Source organism: Topomyia yanbarensis, chromosome 1 (genome assembly GCF_030247195.1).
Source record: "Topomyia yanbarensis strain Yona2022 chromosome 1, ASM3024719v1, whole genome shotgun sequence".
Classification (NCBI taxonomy): Eukaryota; Metazoa; Arthropoda; class Insecta; order Diptera; family Culicidae; genus Topomyia; species Topomyia yanbarensis.
The window spans coordinates 11317166-11337329 of NC_080670.1; the positions used below are offsets into that span (position 1 = coordinate 11317166).

Below are 20164 nucleotides of genomic sequence, written 5' to 3' on the forward strand. Positions count from 1 at the left end.
CCGGATCTACTGTGCGGTTTACAAGAACAAACAATCTGATAAGAAACTAACCGTTCCATGGGGTGAGAGTACAGTATGTCTTGTAAAAATGTGAAAGATCTAAAGGATTCATTTTGACTCCATTGGGAAGCTAGGTTTGTTCCACTACCAGCTTTAGTCACTAGGTGACGTGGTGACTGTGAGAATAGGCCCCGTGATTCGCTAGCAGTCCTTGCTCGGGAATACTTTTCTCTACAACGGTGCTGTTTCACCTTCATCTTATAACAGAATTCGGTTCGACTTGAACAGATCATACCGACCCAAAAAGACGCTTAGCATTTCTAAGAGCCGGGACTGTTGGTTCGAGTTAAATAATCATGAAAACAAGTCCTGAATAATGCCAGTCCCGCACTCCTTTCGTGAATTACTCATACTAATGCACAAGGTCAAAAGAGTCGACAACTAGCATGGTCCACATATCCCCCCACTCATCTTTCACCTTGTAAGTAGAAGCACAACCAACTAGCCATGAAGACAACCGAACCAATACGAATGGACCATGCCAGTCGAAGGCCATAGATCCAGTGCCATTCCTTACACTTCCTGCACAGTTTGAGCTGGAATTATAATATATGTGTTAGTGGATTGTATACTATTCCCCCGAAAATCATTCCCCAGAAAGCCATTCCCCAGAATTCCACTCCCCAGAATATCATCCCCCAGAATATACTATTCCCCAGAAAGTCATTTCCCAGAATGTACCATTCCCCAGAATTCCATACCCCAGAATGCACCATCTCCCAGAAAGTCATTCCCCAGAAAAGTTTTTTTTATTGATTTGATCTTTTCAAACGTACTACTCGTTCCCACTTCCATCGAACGACATTCTTCGATTCGGTCACATTTGAAATGATTTGCATTGTGTTGAAACCGGAAGTTAGGATGACATTATTTATTCCGAATTTAAATAAAGAATAGCTGACTTTCCCGAAAAATCATTTCACAGAAGCTAAAATACCGAAGTGTTTTCCCCAGAAAGAACTATTCTCCAGAAAACCATATCCAGGATGATATAACCATTTCCCAGACATTTTTTTTGAAGTGGGAAATTTTTTTTGATGAAAATCAAAACATTTTTTCAGTATGTTGGCCATATTGCTCCTCTCGAAAAGTGCACTGGTAGCAGCATTAGATAATAGCAATATTTTTACTTTTCTTTTAATGATATAAACATACATATAGGACAAATCGCAAAATTCAGCACAGGTGTTTTTCAGTGCCATTTAACAACAACCATAGAAAGCGGTAGCCCCCTTCCTAAGATCCAAAAGAATGTAACAGTGTTATGTAAGTAAGGTTGTGTGGCGAAACAAATACTTTGTATATTACCTAAGTCAAGGAACTGATGCATGATGCACGATGTTAAGCTGGTATGGATAAGCCGTCGAAAGCGGCGGCTCCTCGCAAAATATCGTTGCACCAATTCGGCCAAAACACTAGCTGATCTAACGCTAGATGTCGACCACCAGAGGGCACGGAAGTTCAATGATGATGTTTTTATTTTCATCTGTCAAAACGCATTGGAAAGTAAATTCTGAATTTTTTAAATTCAATCAATATTATAATTAAACGTTATTTCTTCTAATGAAAAGTAATATTGGTGAAGAAAATATGTTTCCTACCTCTGAAAAATATCCAGATGGTAAATTTCTTGTTACTTCACTCACATTTGTTCTTCCGGTTTCAATTTATACTAAAATGAAATTCAGAGATTGAAATTTCGCTAGAAAACGCGAAGGTGGGCAAAAATCACTGGATTGAAGAGTGTAGTTGTTGGTAGTCGAGGTTATCCACTGATAAGTCCAATTTCTAGATAAACATTTTCCATATCTAAAACAACCAACCTAACCTCAACAATACAAAAATAATTCTGGATCTCAATAATTCGTATCAATGCAAGAAAATGTTTTCATCATCATTTGACTAGTACCGAAAATGAAATCCAGTTGGCGCATCGAGCGAAAAAGTTTCACGTTTGAGAGCCAATACGCGGTTCCAACCATTCATTTACAAATTAGTCTAAACCCTCAACTAATAATATATTCAATTCAAAATGATCGCTAACATTGACGAGTAATTGTTGTCGAGTATTATGTATGTAACTCTGTGGTATAAGTACCATTTGGCGTAAGGTATGAAAATGCTTTCAAATGTATTTAGTCTAACCTATTTGAGTAAATCGAGCAATCGGGTGAATCGTACATTTGCGCACGAAACATTCCCAATACAAAAGAAAGATAAATGCTCTAAAAACCCACGAAACCATGTGTCAAAATATGCATTCATTTCGATTTTAATATGGATTAAAATAAAGCTCCAAAGAAGGAATCAACATATATGTTTGAATAAACCGGGCAGACGAAAAAATCACAAGTTTGCGTGCAAGAGTTGCTTGGCGTACAAATTCAAAGAACTGCTCATGTTTGAAAGAAGGAACCAAGTCCTATGTTCGAGTAAACCGGCTATACGAGAGGATAACAGGTTTGCTTGCGAGAAGCCGCCGCTTTCGACGGCACATCCTCAGCAGCTTAACACCGCATAAGTTCTTTTAATTAGGTATGCGGAAACCTTTGGCTTAACCACAAATAATGAATAAAAACTATAACTTTTCTGGGGAATGGGGCATTCTGGGGAATGACTTTCGGGGGAATGGGGCATTCTGGATAATGGTTTTCTAGGGATTGGTACATTCTGGGAAATGTCTTTCTGGGGAATGGTACATTCTGGGGAAGGGAATTCTGGGGAATGGCTTTCTGGGAAATGGCTTTCGGGGGAATGGTATACAACCGTGTTAGTGCTACTTAGGCTGGATTTTCATAAATTTTCTTTTCATGCTCCCAGAATTTTAAAAAGTACTCCTGGGTGTAATGATGTGTCTCGGCTTTTTATAGCACGCTTGATTACATGAACTTATACGATACTTGCTCACCCCTCCGCTATTCATTGCAGCGTAAACAGAACGGACATTCACATTCAGAGGTTCACATTCCTCTGACAGCGATTTTCCACAGAGAATAGACTTCCATCTTCAGCACTCAACTTATGTAAAAATCCCTAACGTTTTCAAAGGTAGTTGGGATATATCCACCAAATTAGTGGCTGAGTTCGACTAAATTGACAGCGGTTATATCTCTACTCAGTCAAACCATTTCGGAGTTCTGCGTGGATTCAGTATGGATTCCGGCTCAAATACATAAACCGATTGAGCCGGAATCGGTTGTTTCCCTTGAAGCAAATTCCATACTAAATCCATTCCGAAATCCCGGTTCCGAAATGTATTTGACGGATAAGTTGGGATAGGTTGGTGTGGCGGTGTCAGTGCTTTAACGTATATATTCATTCAAAAGTTTACAAAAAAATTTATTAACATATTTGTCGATCATAGATGTCTGTTCTCTGTGGATTTTCTTTTTCAGTAGTACAACACTCGCAAAGCACTACATTTGTATACAACTGAGTCAAAAAACGAATACGACATGTGAGAATACATGTGGATCAATTTTTTCTACAAAACATACAGTAACAAATATATAATAAATAATTGCAACACCTCTACTACATTATTATTATTTTTGTTTTATGCGAATCTTCATGTTTCCACATATTACAAATAAAAACAAAGATACAACACGAAAAAAGGTTTGTTCAATCACATTCAAATTTCATCAACTGATTTTAAATTATGGGAACTATAATGAAACGTTCATGGATACGATTTACTTGGCGGCTTCCAAATCGATGTGGTGCTTACAGTACCTTCATGATGAAGCTCAAACGAGATCCAGAATTGTTTCTCAAATAGTTCCGAATGAGCCCAGAACATTATAAGAAGTTATTGAAACTCGCCCGTCCAAAGCTTGCGAAGGAATGTGTGAGGGCTTAAAGTTCAGGAATTCGTTTGGCACTGGCACTGAGGTATCTCGCTACTGGTGACCCACAAGCATCAATAGCTTTCCAATTTCAAATTGCCACAGCATGTAACGGCATTCGTGCCACAGTGCAAGCTATTTGGGAGATCTTATCACCAACGTATTTGCCGGAAACTACCGTTCAAATGTGGAATAAAATTGGCATTGAATATTTCTAAATGTATCAAGCACCACTTTGTCTCGGGATTATAAATGGTAAACACGTAAAATTTACCACATTATGGAACCTGGATACAACTATTGTTTTATTTGCTGTTATGTGACGCTAATTGTAGATTGCAATCTCAACCCACAAAAACACAGTGAAATTTTAATTTTTTATTTTTCTTTCAAAAATCAAATTCCCCGCTCTATTTTTTCATCACCTCTATCACTTCAGCATATTAATTGCTGCGTCACTTGAATTCTGTTAAAAAATAAGGAAATACAAAACAGATTAAAGTGATATTTCCAAAAGCACCACTTGAGATATCTGACCGTTCATTCGCCTTTTTACACTATACTGCCCACCCCTAAGGGGGCGTCTAGTGTAGTGGGTAAAAAAACTCAACTTCTGTTTTATTCGCTTAATTGTTAGTTTTGAACCTCAAGAATAATCTTCCGCAATCTCGGTGGCTACGCTGAACTTCTTTTGTTTTGAACAGCCATGCGTTCTTTGCGCGTATTTGCTGTAACACCGGCAGATTTCAATCTTTGGGCAACTCTCTCTCGTATCCACGAACAACGCACTCAAAATCACCTAAAGTCCAATCCAAAGGCCTTTTGGAATTATATAAATAATCAAAGGAAGGAGTCAGGTTTACCATCGGTCATGATCCGTGATGCAAAAGAAGCTTCATCTACCAAAGATATTTGCGATTTATTTCGTAAGCAATTCAGCAGTGTTTTTACATACGATAAACTGAACTCTTCAGAAATATCTACTGCTGTTCTAAGAGTTCCATGTGGGCTCCCCATCGGTCAACATCCTCGTATCACTTCTGATGCAGTTATTACTGCATGTAGAAAGCTAAAAAAATCATGTAACGTCGGTCCTGATGGGATCCCAGCGATTGTTCTAAAACAATGTTCTACAAGTCTCGCTACACCCTTATCATGCCTTTTCAACGACTCTCTGCGATCAGGGATTTTTCCTGACTGTTGGAAGCGATCCTTCGTTTTCCCGGTTTTTAAAAAGGGATGTAAACGCGACGTGCGCAATTATCGCGGAATTGCAGCCTTGTGCGCTACATCCAAACTATTCGAGTCAATCGTCCTGGATTTTGTCACTCACAACTGCCGTAACATAATAGCTGAAGAACAACATGGATTTATTCCTAAGCGATCTACCAGTACCAACTTGGTTTCATACACATCATACATAACTCATGCGCTCCAACAAAGACATCAAGTTGACGCGATGTATACAGACCTTACTGCAGCTTTCGACAAGATCAACCACCGTATAGCTGTTGGCAAACTCGAACAGCTGGGTTTTAATGGACCTTTTCTTAATTGGTTACGTTCATACCTATTTGGCCGTCAAATGAGCGTTAAAATTGGAGATACTCTTTCCCTACCATTTGCTGCTACCTCCGGAGTTCCACAGGGCAGCCACCTGGGACCCATAATCTTCCTGTTATACATGAACGATGTCCACCTTTTACTAAAATGTGTCAAGCTTTCCTATGCCGATGACTTCAAGCTATTCACCATCGTAAAATGTCTTGATGATGCAAGACTTCTTCAATGCGATCTAGAAATCTTCGCTAATTGGTGCAGCAACAATCAGATGGTCTTGAATGCATCTAAGTGCTCCGTAATATCCTTTACTCGTAAGCATTCATTAATTATTTTCAATTATGAACTTTATGGCAATAATCTTCGGAGAGATACTTCTGTTAAAGATCTAGGTGTAATTCTTGACTCAAAGTTAACATTTAGAGACCATGTTTCATACGTAACATCAAAGGCTTCCAGAACACTTGGATTTATCTTTCGTACAGCCAAAAATTTCAGAAATGTGCACTGTTTAAAGTCACTCTATTGCTCTCTAGTACGCTCGATATTAGAATATGCATCAGTGGTCTGGGCACCATTCTATCAAAACAGCATCAGCCGAATCGAGTCCGTTCAACGCAAGTTCTTACGATTTGCCTTGCGCCATCTTCCCTGGAATGACCCGATAAATTTGCCCGCATACGAAGACAGATGTAAATTGATCGGTCTAGACCTGCTCAGTTGTCGTCGCAATGTCGCAAAGGCTTTGTTTGTCTCCGATATTATTCAAGGTAATATCGACTGCTCCGCATTACTCCAACAGCTGAACTTCAACATCCATCGTCGTGTTTTGCGATCCCATACTTTTTTCCGCCTTCCTGTTGCTAGAACTAATTATGGTCATAACGAACCCATAGCCTGTATGAGTCGTATGTTTAATCAACTCTCTGATGCCTTCGACTTTAATTTGTCCCGAGCCACCATAAAACAAGTTTTTTGAAGTCATATCCACTGTTTAGTTGCTTTCGTTTATAAAATTTTTGTATTATGTTGTAAGTAGTACTTAAGCCAGTTTCACTTTTCGAGTTTGTGTTAGACATAGTTAATAAGTACTGAACTTACTTGTATGTTCTATCATTGTATATTATTTATATTCTGTGTATTATATAGTAAATAGCTTTTTTGTCATTAGGGTTAGCATATTGCCTGTTGACAATGAAAAGATGAGAAGGTTTTATGCCTACTGGAGAAGAGGCGAAAATGAGCTTCACTCCAGCGGGCTTTTCCCTGCTCCACAAATAAACAATAAACTTATATTGCGTTTTTCTCGAAACCAAAGTTTTCAAGTTGGCGGACGCGAAAACTCAAAAGCTATCCAACGGATTAACTTGTTTTTTTTATGAGAGTGCATAACTGCGTTTCTTTGCACGGTGGATTCGAAGCCACATCTGATGTTGCTCCAATGATTTCCTGCTCTCCATTCAACCACTCCACGAATACGATATAAATTAAAATTTGAAAATTGCCTACTGGTAAAACCGCACACTCTTGTTTTACAGGTGAAACGCCATCCTACTGCTAAAGAGGTGACGCACCATTACTCCAAAATAACCCTCACAATGCAACATATTCGTTTTTGGCGTACGTCTCAACTAGCGGAAGTCATAAACAATAACACAAATTTGGATTATCGAATTGTAAACAATAACAGGAATGCAATTGTGTATGCATTGCTGGTTCCACGAATCTCCCACCAAAATCGATATAAATTTAAATTTATAAATTACCTACTGGTAAACCAACCGTAAACACAGGGCTTTCGACACTAAGAAGGACACACGCGGTTCATTTTTTTTTGTTCCAACAAAAGCGTTCGGTCGGATGCTGCGACGATGAGAAAAGCACCTTCTCCCTTCAGATACATCGCAAGCCAAACTATCTTTCCTTTGTATTATTTCCAAGTGTTATATAACTAGATGTTTTCACAATAATTAAACAAAAAGAAATGCTTGCCACCTACTCTCACCGCTTCCGATGTTAGAAATCAGGAGAGGGAGGGGATGGCTTTGCCAATTATTTTTCCAATAGTTTTCGTTTTTCTCTTCGTCTTCAGTTAATAATGAGTGCAACAAGTTGATGTATAATTGTTCTGCATTTTTTTTTTTGCCTTTGGAGTTGCCTTTCTCGAGAACCCCTTCGACCAAATCCGGTTGTTGTTACTGCTTTTGATTAGGAATTTTCCCGTTTATACTTTCCTGTCACTTGGCATGTTTCGGTTTCCATCAGTTTACTCGCTTAGCTCTAGCCTATTGTTTTAGCAATTATTTTTTGTTATTTTTTCCTAATATTTTTATCTTCTTCTTTCCACCCCGACGTCTTTCTGTCTCACTGTCTATAATTGATACGAATTAATTAATAAAAACTATAGATGATGTAGCTTGCTTTTTGCTGCTGCGTCTGATGATGATTTTTACGAAGATGACGGATGCTGGCTGATGGTCAAATTTAAGTCTAAACTATCAAGTAATCGATAATAATCGCAATCGCTTCGGCTGCTGCTTCCACTTGTTATTATTCATGTTTTACCTTTCAAGACTTTCGGCTGTTTCACGCGTACACGCACGCACATACACGCGGCCACACACTTGCTCTTTCTTCTGTTCGTTGAATACCGCGCGCACTCACGCACACGGTTCACATGCCACAAACAAACGCACCCACACCGGCACTGTTGTTCGCTTGTCTGCTGTTATTAATATTATTATTATTATTACTTCGTTAGATAATTAAGGATAATAGTAATAATATTTGTTTTTGTTTGTTTCATACTTTCCTTTTTCTTTTATTCAGCTGTGTGTGTGTGTTTTGTATTCCTGTGTGTTTCTCTCTAGGTATGGTATATTATAAAAGCTTTCACATTGTTTTGTTGTTTTTAATTTCATAATTATTTCCATTCATTTTTATTCTCTTCATCATTCGGTTGCTGCATTTCTTTATTGAAATGTACCACTTGATTCTTGTAGCTATGTTACGGTTTTTGTTTATCATGAATTCAATCTGTTCCCTCCCTATCTCTCTCTCTCTCTCTCTTCCTCCCCCTTGATTCCTTTCATTCGCTCGTGTTTTCAACCTAAACATTTATAATTGATTTTTACTACTACGCTTACTATTAGCTAAAACTTATCCTGAAATATAAATAGATTATTGGTAGCGGCGACGGCAATGATGTTCTCGAGCGGATGCCAGGCGGTGTGCAGGATCTTCTTGTTGAAATCCAAACAGTCCACGCTGATTTCGTCCTTTTTCCGCTTGCCACCGGTGCACACCTTGCGCGGCTTCAGCACCGTTTTCGGCTTGATGATGTCCCGCGAGGCCTCCAGCGTAACGTCCTTCTTGCTGTTGCGGTCGAACACCCGGAAGAAGTTGTTGTAGCTGCCGGTCATGATCGAGCTGTCGTTGCCGTTCCAGCAGCACTCGAACTTGTCGAAGATGCAGTCGTTCTCGTACAGTGAGCACAGCTTGGTGCGCAGATATTCGTGCACCTGGGGGTGAGATTGAAAAGAAAAAGGTACAATAATCGGATTTTAAATTGTGGGCTAACCACTTACCGGATACGTCTCGATCGGCTTCGTCTCCATGTGCAGATCCCACACCTTAATACTCAGATAATCTCGGGAAATCATGTACCGGCCGGTGTTGCTGAGCTTTACATCACTGATCGAGCTGATAATCTCGCGGAAAAAGCTCTTGTTGGTGATGTCAACGTCCTCCGGTTCCTCGAACAACTTCGCGTGCCGATCGCATAGCGCCGACGAGCGCATATCACATAACCTAATTGTACCCTTGCTGCTCGAGTAGACGAACACGTTGCACTCGGTCGGATGGAACTCGGCCGCCGTGATAACCTCCGTCAGTTCCTCCATGTTGGCCGGTTTGATGTCGACAATGTTGAAGCTCTGATCGGTGATCTCCAGGTGCCACAGATTAAGCCGGAGATCATCCGCCGACAGGTACGTCTCCTGATCCGAGTTAACCGATATCGAGTTGATGTGGTAGGTATGAGCATTGGCAAAGATCCGACGGGGTGATGCCTCCACCATCAGATCCATTGGCTTTATCGATGGCACCCGCAGCGAGCTGATCATCGTCGGATCACGTATGCTGCCGTTGTCCTCCCGCGTGTTGTAACCCTCTACCCGTTTGTCCCGCTCCGACACCTTCCACAGCTTTATCGTCTTGTCGTTGGTCGACAGCAGAAAGTGGGACTGGTTCTTGCGCCGCAGCCATCGGATCTTGTTGATCTTTTCCTCTATTTCTAGCGATTTGAGATAGTCAAACTCGGGCTCGTGTGACTGGAAGGTGGAGTAGACGTTGTATTCGCCGCGCCGCGGTGTAGACGATTTTGAGGCAGGATCTCTCTGTGTGGAATAAATGGGGAAGTAAGAAAGGGAAAATTATTAGCAAATTTCTTAAAAACGTTACGCGAGGAGGCTTTGCTGGTGCGGTACGTCACTAACGGGAGTGGGGGTCATTTGGTGTGATAGACGGTTTGGCATAACGGACATTTGGCATGTTTTTTAACTTCTGAAAAACGCGTCATTTAGCATATCGGACATTTGGCTAAACGGACATTTGCCATAATTTTTTTAACTTCTGGAAAACGATCATTTGGCATATCGGACATTTGGCATAATAAACATCCATTTGGCATAATGGACATTTGCCATAATGTTTTTAACTTCTGGAAACGGTCATTTGGCATATCGGCCTTTGGCCTAACGGACATTTGGCATATTTTTTTAATTTCCGGAAAAGGGTCTTTTGGCATATCGGACATTTGGCAGAATGATTCAAATTTTTGGAAAATGGCGTACGGACATTTGGCATAATGAACATTTGGCATAACGGACATTTGGCATAATTTTTTTAACTTCTAGAAAACGGCCATTTGGCATAACGGACATTTGGCATAATAAAAATTTGGCACAATGAATATTTGCCATATTTTTTTTAACTTCTGGAACACGGTCATTTGGCATAATGAACATTTGGCATAACGAATAATTGGCTTTTTTATTTCTGGCAAACGGACATTTGGCATAATCGACATTTGCCGTATTTTTTATAACTTCTGGAAAACGGTTATTTGGCATATCGAATCTTTGGTCTAACGTACATTTGGCATAATTTCTTTTAATTTCTGGAAAACAGTGGCATAATGGACATTTGCCATAATTTTTTAACTTCTGGAAAACGGTCATTTGGCATATCTGACATTTAGCAGAATGTTTCTAATTTTTGGAAAATCACATAACGAACATTTGGCATAAGGGACATTTAGCATAATTTTTTTAAATTCAAAAAAACGGCCATTTGGCATATCGGACATATGGCATAATAAAAATATTTGCCATAATTTTTTTTTTAACTTCTGGGACACGGTAATTTGGCATAATGAACATTTTGCATAACGAATGTTTGGTTTTTTTTAATTTGTGGCCAATTGGCATAATCGACATTTGTCGTAATTTTTATAACTTCTGAAAAACGCGTCATTTAGCATATCGGACATTTGGCTAAACGGACATTTGCCATAATTTTTTTAACTTCTGGAAAACGATCATTTGGCATATCGGACATTTGGCATAATAAACATCCATTTGGCATAATGGACATTTGCCATAATGTTTTTAACTTCTGGAAACGGTCATTTGGCATATCGGCCTTTGGCCTAACGGACATTTGGCATATTTTTTTAATTTCCGGAAAAGGGTCTTTTGGCATATCGGACATTTGGCAGAATGATTCAAATTTTTGGAAAATGGCGTACGGACATTTGGCATAATGAACATTTGGCATAACGGACATTTGGCATAATTTTTTTAACTTCTAGAAAACGGCCATTTGGCATAACGGACATTTGGCATAATAAAAATTTGGCACAATGAATATTTGCCATATTTTTTTAACTTCTGGAACACGGTCATTTGGCATAATGAACATTTGGCATAACGAATAATTGGCTTTTTTATTTCTGGCAAACGGACATTTGGCATAATCGACATTTGCCGTATTTTTTATAACTTCTGGAAAACGGTTATTTGGCATATCGAATCGTTGGTCTAACGTACATTTGGCATAATTTCTTTTAATTTCTGGAAAACAGTGGCATAATGGACATTTTCCATAATTTTTTTTAACTTCTGAAAAACGGTCTTTTGGCATATCTGACATTTAGCAGAATGTTTCTAATTTTTGGAAAATCACATAACGAACATTTGGCATAAGGGACATTTGGCATAATTTTTTTAAATTCTAAAAAACGGCCATTTGGCATATCGGACATATGGCATAATAAAAATATTTGCCATAATTTTTCTAATTTGGTAATTTGGCATAATGTACATTTTGCATAACGAATGTTTGGTTTTTTTTTAATTTGTGGCCAATTGGCATAATCGACATTTGTCGTAATTTTTATAACTTCTGGAAAACGGTCATTTGGCATATCGAACCTTTGGTCTAACGTACATTTGGCATAATTTCTTTTAATTTCTGGAAAACAGTGGCATAATGGACATTTGCCATAATTTTTTAACTTCTGGAAAACGGTCATTTGGCATATCGGACATTTAGCATATTTTTTACTTCTGAAAAGCGGTCTTTTGGCATATCGAACATTTGGCAGAATGTTTCAATTTTTTGGAAAATCACATAACGAACATTTGGCATAACGGACATTTGGCATAATTTTTTAACTTCTTGAAAACGGTCATTTTACATATCAGACCTTTGGCATAATGTCCATTTGGCATATTGAACATTTGGCATAATGGACATTTGACATAAGTTTCATTAACTTCTGGAAAACGGTCATTTGGCATAACGAACATTTGGCATAAGTTTAGCGTAACGGGCATTTGGTATAATTGTGCTGAGTGATCTCACTCTAGGTCATTTGATATAACAGATGAATGTGTAGTTTATCAGTGTATGACCCATAAGGTTAAAGCTATACTAAGCATTAATAATAATGTGTTGTTTTCCATCCTGATCTTCAATATATTTTGCCTTCTTTTAAATATGAACAGTTTTTAAATTTCATTTTTGAAACCCTTGTTTGTTCATTTTTGCGATTGCGGATTACTTACTTTGTGGTATAGTGTGGATTTTACAGGTTTTTGTTGATGCAGGGACGAAGGGAACGAAGCGGCGCAAAGCCGCTGAGATCTGCCGGGCGAGATGGTCGCCGACCCGCCGTCGGAAGCGTCACCCAAATGTCATTCGACCGAAAGTCATTCACCCGAATGTCACAAACCCGAATAGCAGCATCAAAAGAAGTTTGATGCATAGAAAACAGTTTTGACCACATCTTCGTCATAATCATTGATGCATTCCGCATCATTCCCGTCACCAACTCCGGGTATTGACTGGGATTCCCCGTTGCTGTCGGCTGTGAGCAAAAGTTCACTACGCCGGCTCCGTTATGTTTGAAACAGCATTCGTTAACAGCAGTTTGCCAAAAACTTAAGTGTTCCTTCTTTCAAATATGAGCAGTTTTTGAATTGGTATAGGAAATAGCCCTCGCAAGTAAACTGGTGATCCACTCGTTTGCCCGGTTTACTCAAACTTCGGGATCGATTCCTTATTTCAAACATGAGCAGCTCTTTGAATCTGTATGCAAAATAGCCCTGGCAAGTAAACTGTAGATCCACTCGTTTCTTCGGTTTACTCACACTTAGCGGTTGATTTCTTCTTTTCATGAGCAGTTCTTTGAATCTATATACCAAATATCTCTCATAAGCATACTGTTGATTCATTCAATTGCGCGGCTTACTCTAATTTGGGTGGTTGATTCCTTCTTTCAAATATCGTACTGAAATCGAAATGAATGCAATGTGCAGCTGACAAAAGCTTTTTTTTCGTACCATAAACCCATTGACCCTTATTCGAAACGACCTTTATGCCAAATGTTTTTCAAAGCGTGCAATTAGGCCAATGGTTTTATGCCAAATGGCTAGAGTGACCACACGCCCTGGTTTTGAACTGATTATCCTGGTATCCTGGGATGTCGAGGAAAACGCTTGAATTGTCCTGGTTTTATCCTCCGCAACTAGTACTGCAACGTGAACTCGGAGGTAAGCTATATTTAAGAGCAAAGTTCGAGAAACAAAACCTAAAGTACTGAAATATCCCAATCGTGCGGCGGATAGTCTCTGGCAACCGGCAGATATCCATCAAGATTTATTCAGCCGTCAAATTTATAAAAAACGGCACCGTCAAAATTTTACCGCACAGGTTCACCTCGAAATGTTAAATTACAAAATGGACGGCGGGTAAAAACACGAGGAGACAATTGGATTTAGTTTTAACCCTAGAACGTTGCACTGGGGTACAAATGTACCCCACGCGTTTGATCGCAATTTGCGCAGGTAAAAATGCAAACAAAAGATATGTATAATACGTCTTTTTCTTCGTTTTTTAATGGCGAAAACGGCTGTGTAAGTGAAAGTACGAAATTTGTTGAATCAATGATACATAAATTGGTTTGAACAAAATAAAAAGTGAAAAAATTGCGGCTTTGACTTTTTTCACAAAAATTACCATAGCTTTGCGAATTTTCAACCGATTTAAAAAAAATCAAATGATTCCAAAAGTTGAAAGAATGGTCTTGAAATGGCACAAAATGGAATTTCGATATTTTCGACATTTAGAAAATACTACGAAATAGGGTGGAAATTGAAGTGAAAAAATATTTCTGAACAGTAATACATTGGTAACACGCATCGTCACTGTTAGAGCAGCTATTGTGCGCATATTATTCTTGCGAACCATTGCTTTGAAAAACTATAAAAAATAAACAATAAAACAATAAAAATCAGCAAAAATGAGAACGATTTTTTGTTCCGCTTCAAAATTGAATTAATTAAATGATTAAAAACGATTAAATAATACTAATTATTACTTACGTAGTAAAACAACCAATATTTAAACTGGTATTGTCACGACTCACATTTCCACTGACAGCACGAAACCTAACGAAACACTAACGGTAACTGTACACTGGGGTACAAATGTACCCCACGCCAACTTTGACACCTGCTTCCACGAAGGCTATAAGCAAACCTGCACCTTTTTCTACTCTTACTAGGAACTCTAAACTGAATAATGGTTAGGGTTCCAGGTCGGTAAATGTCGAATTCTCGTTTTCACACAGCTCCAAAGAAGGCGTGGGGTACATTTGTACCCCAGTGCGACGTTCTAGGGTTAAATATCTTTCGAACATCTCTTGCATGTGGAATGTTTCAATCTTGCTTGAAATCTACGAACATGTTTCCAGTTCATAAAAAAAGAAATAAGGGAGACAACGACAACTATCATGGAATAACTTCATTGAGTGCTGTCTTGAGCTGGTGATTATGAAAATACTTAAGCGACAAACCTACTATGTCCAACAGCCTACATAACACAGCTAATATGGAACGTCACGTTCAAACTGATATTACTTACACCCACCTATCTGCCGCTTTTGAGAGAGCAAAATCATGGACAATTACTAAACTGGAGATATTTGGAAATAACGGTAGCGTTTGCTCACAGATCGAAAGACAATGGTTCTCATTGGAGATTGCTATACATTTACTTTTACGTCAGGAATAGCCAAGGGAGGTAACTTGGGACCGTTGATGTTTCTTCTTCACTTCAATGACGTGTATTTTGTGCTAAAGACTCCTTGGTGGTCCTTCACAAACAATTTAAAAATATTTCGTCTCATCCGCTCAATTGCGGATTGCAGATTTCGCGAACAAAAGCTTGAAACCTTCGCTGATTGTGGTGTAGCAAGATGCGAATCCGAGTGAATCAGTTTAAGTTCGGCGGAGCGACATCGATGTCGGACAGCACGCGACTTGATACGAAATGGCGTAACTACATTAAGCGGAGGAGGTAAAAAATATGCCAAATATCTGTTATGGCAAATGAACTCCAGCGCGATCATTTTTTTTTCAAAATTATGACAAATAACCGTTATGCCAAATGTCCGTTATGCTCAATCACTTTATGCCCTTATGTCAAATGACTATACCAAATGACCCCGACCCATCACTAACCAATCACAAACTAGCAGCAGCGGCGTTATGGCTTACGTTTATTACGCTGCATTTGGACCAAGGACAAGGATAATCATTTAATAATTGTCGAGTCTTTTGAAACGCTATCTGCCACGCGATGTCATTTTAGAATGCAAATCGAATTTTATACTTCTGGCCCGGGTTGATTTGAAAGAATCATCCAAACATGAGTTTGTTTGAAAAATATGTTACGAGCTTTCAAAGAAGTAATACTGATTTGTTCTACCTGAAATTCGGCGTCGTTATCCTTATTAAAGCGACCGCCTGAAGCACACTCAAAGTGCACTATGCGACTTCCATAGGGTTAAAAATAGTTTATCAAATCTCTAAATGGTAGCAACGCGATTGTATTCATACTATTCAAATCCTGTTCGGTTAGTCGCCTAGCAATGGACAGTCGGACGCGGTGGTGACCCACTTTCAGTTCTTTGCTTCACATTACACACGGTCACAGCAAAACACGCAAAAGATATGACGCTGCTACAATTAATACACGACCGCGGATTCTCGTAGTGCCACCATGTGATACACCTGAAATGCTGATTGACGTTGTTTGTCGGGATTTTGATTTTCGCAGCTCGCCGCCTACAGAGACGCTGTGTCAGCGACTATCAAATCTGTTAATTAGTTCGTCGAGTTAAGGAAAGTGGATGCTCAAAAAAGCAGTTGGAATGAAAAACACACAAGCGTGAGAAAAAAAAAATGGAAAAAAACCATTCAGGTTCCTTTTCCATTAAATGAATGAAAATTCGTCTCGATGTTAATTGGAAAAAATCATATCTCACAGCGACCGCTTCCAGCATTGTCAGTAAAACACGTGATTGACAGTGGCCGCAGCATACGCCACACTGTCTACTGTTTGGTAGACCGTTCAACCGACCGATTCCCACTCAAATTATCTTTTTTTATTGCCGCTTTTCGTACGGAATACTTAATGTAAACCGGGCTCGAACCAATGCGAAATCAATATGATTTGCAAATTAGCTCATCACCCTCGGTACCAAATTGAAGAATACGAATGTAGATTGATCTAATTTTTACAAATTGCATGTCCAATATCTAAGCAAAACAAACAGTGCTCATCTACGGTACAGAACAGAATTGGACCCCGATCAGCATTTGAATATCGATGCGGTTGTGGATAATTGGGGTTAAACAGATCATGGACTGCGTTTTCGAACAGATAACCGTCGGATAGCATAAGTGCTCGTACCGTCGTCGATGAAAACTTGCTGACCATCTTACCCCACGACACCCCCTCCCCCAATTCGTAACTAGCCTCACTGAGTAAATGCTTGCTTCTGCTCTTCTGTATGGAGTCGAATCGTTTCAGATGCCAATATCCGAAGTGTCCCAACACAAATAGTGTGCGGGTGTAGAGTGTGCAGATATTTACATGTTCATTTATCGCTTCAAAATAAGCACATTCGAGCGAAGTCGATACCCTTCCACCTACAGCCGTTCGCGCGTGTTCGAACATTCCGGATGCTTGTTTATGATATCCTAGTAGACCGGTCGGTCGGTGTGTTTTGATGTGGCATGTTCATATGGTCGGTGTTATGTCAGACTGGACTAAGTGACAAAAGATTGATTTCGAGAAAAATGAGTTTAAAGTTTGAATCGCAGCATCCTTTACATTATGATTGGAAATAAATTTTTGCCATAATTCTTGTTTATTGTTACATATTGCAAATCTGGCAAAAGTCGAATGTAGCTGACGATATTCTTTATCCAGTCCTATCGTTATCTCATTTTTTTATGTTTTGCGACTTAGTCCGGTCTGACTTAACGCCGACCATATGTGAGAAAGAAAACCCATACTAACGGGGACAACGCGCTGAACTCCATTGAATAAATTCACAGAAAACTTAATTGACGTATAGAGATATCACATTGTCATACGCTTTTGGAAAGACCAAGTATGGTCGACTATAATTGAGAAATCTCAGCGTTTAGTGGGTAAGCGAAAGACATTGTATGTGAAATTTTTGCGCTTGACAAAGTTGAAGATTTGGAAGTAAGATTATGTTTATTATGATGTTCGGAGAAATTGGAAGCAAATCTCAATTTCGATATCCATATTGATTGAATTTTTAAACATACTGGAATGGAGGATTTTGCTTAAAGAATTTTTTAGTCTCTTTAGTCTTTAGCATCCTTACATTCAATCTCAATAAATTTGGATTATTTAGGCTACATTTATGGTGGCGTTTAATATAAGGATTTCATACGTGACTGACTAATCAGAGGATTTGAAATTTCGGCGGTGCTGCTTTGTTGATCCCCCTGCACTTGCTCTACAGCTCGGAGAGTATACGCGTAAGCTGCGTCCCAGGTATGTTCATCATGGCACATCTCTTCGTACTTGTACGAACCTAGGGCACTCAAAGACCACTTATTCCGGTGTCTATCGCACATTCACACACTTCGGGCAAAAGAAGCCACAAAGTATACCCAAAGCGATGCAGGTACACCTGGAAGCAGCCATGTCTGTACAAAAAGTGCGTCAGATGGTAGTTCACACCTCTCCATGCTTCCTAGGCATCTACGCCGACATATTTGGAATGAGTCGATAGGTTCATCTTCCTTTCTCCGTGTTGTTCCACTTTAGCTGCGACTTAGCCAATGATTGCGCTCTGCATTTCGTGTATTCCTCCCCTGGTAGCATGCCACACCCTCAGCCAAAGTGATGGAGACCGCTTCCGACGATATCGTTCTGTACGCGCTCTCGACAAGAACAGTCATTAGACGAAAGGTGTTCGTCAGCTTCGTCTGTTTTCCTTTTGATTTCAGCAACCCAGGCTGGAACTCCCATGTTCGGCATGATCCTTGCCCATACGTTAGTTATCCTCGCTGCCTTCTCACATACACAGTCGACATGGGTGTTATAATTTAATTGATCGACGACCATCACACCCAGATGCTTCAGCGCACGCGTACGCATCGATGGAATTGAGTGTCCCCCGACACTGATCACGACAGGCTGTCTTTAACCAGCACCAACTTGACATCAGCCATACAGGTTTCAACGATGACTATCGCCTTTGCCGTCAACATTTCCGCTTCCTTCAGAGTCTTGCTGGTTACGGCCAGGACGACGTTATCTGCACAGCCGATGATCTCAACTCCCCTGAACAGTTCCAGCATTAACACTCCGTTGCACATCATGTTCGTCTCATAGACCAACACTCGGCGTTGGAAGCAACCATTCAGAACGTTGCACATGTAGTCCGGTAGCCGAATTCTACACAGCGCAACGGTACGACTATTTTACTTCGATACTTTATCCGCACTCGCGATGACTGTGCCGGTGGCATCCAACTTCGATATCCCTTTCTTGAATTCGGACCACCTCTGCGATAGACTGTTCTCACATTCAGACTATTCAGCAAGCATATAGGCCGACATGACGCTGGATCTGTCGGTGTTTCACTGGTTTTTGACAGTAATACCCTCTATCCGGAAAGTAACCTTGCTCCGGGTATTTCTGTAGCACTGTTCTGAACATGTCAGGATACGCCACGTTGGACATACCGTCCGGAACGGAGGCATTCTGCGTTTTCAGTCTTTCTGCCATTGTAAGGAGCGCGTCGTTGGAGATAAACACTATTTTCACCGTCTGCATCGACGTAAGTCATAAGCGGCCATGCAATTGCGTTCGTCCACGATAGTTTTCAGTTTGTCAGCGTACATTTCAGCTGGCGTCGTTGGACCCTTTGAGCTTGGTCAACATGACACGGCAAGCGTTGCCCCAGGTATTGGCATATACTTCTCTGCACAGCTCATTGTAGGCGGTGGATTTGCTTAGCATTATTTCGCGTTTTAAAGCGGCTATGCGCTCTTCTCTGACTGCTTCAGAGCTTGCTCTCTGAATGCGTCTTCTGATTTTAAACCAGACAGCTCGGAAGGTGCTGAACCTTTCGTTGAACCAATACGCTTGACGCCGGTAGTTCAACAGCTCTAATTTCCTTGGCATTATTGCGTCAAACGCTAGTGTTTCCAACAGCTCGTCGAATTCGGAATTGGAGCGATGCTGTGCTTTTTTCCACTTTCGGTACAATCAGTCGCAAGCTTCAAAAGCCTTACCAGTAGGGTTCGCTCACTGAGTGGGACTCATTTATGCGCCTAACCACAAAACACTCCTTACTCTTCTTATATCCTTTCCCCCTTGTTTGTTGTGCTTTCATAGCGCTTTTTTATCTCGCGTTTTTCGCTGTTAACTCGGAGCCTTGCTTGATCCATGGAATGAGCCACTTTGACTTTCCCCTTGCTTGCCGTCATTTACATAACTTGAGCCATTCAGCTCCCAATTTTTTCGCGATGCACTCGGGATGTTTCCGATGGTGAACTCATTTTACTCCGACTGAGAGTTTTCCGAAGGCAGAATTTCTCCCCGAAACCAATACTTGTTTTCTTGTGCAATTCAGCTCCCAGTTTTGTTGCTATATTCTCGGGGTGCGCAACAATCGGCATAAAGCACATTAGGCTTAATGGAGGTTGGCATAATTTACAAAAAAAATCGAATAGCTTTTGCTATTGTCATTTATCCGACCTTTATCCTGGCAGACTTTCATCCTCCCATCTAGA

General features: G+C 40.0%; 1 protein-coding gene across 10 annotated transcripts in view; it reads right to left on the reverse strand.

Annotated features, from left to right (window-relative positions):
* Positions 1-7541: 7541 nt before the first annotated feature.
* The window catches only part of LOC131676886 (protein phosphatase PP2A 55 kDa regulatory subunit), a 94984-nt gene continuing 82361 nt past the window's right edge, over positions 7542-20164 (reverse strand). For all 10 annotated transcript variants that reach the window (XM_058956266.1, XM_058956265.1, XM_058956263.1 and 7 more), the window contains 2 exons: positions 9056-9865; positions 7542-8989 (listed from right to left, as the gene is read on the reverse strand). In XM_058956266.1, the coding sequence (XP_058812249.1) occupies positions 8621-8989; positions 9056-9865 (1179 nt within the window). In that variant the 3' untranslated portion in view covers positions 7542-8620. The remainder of the gene's footprint in view (positions 8990-9055; positions 9866-20164) is intronic.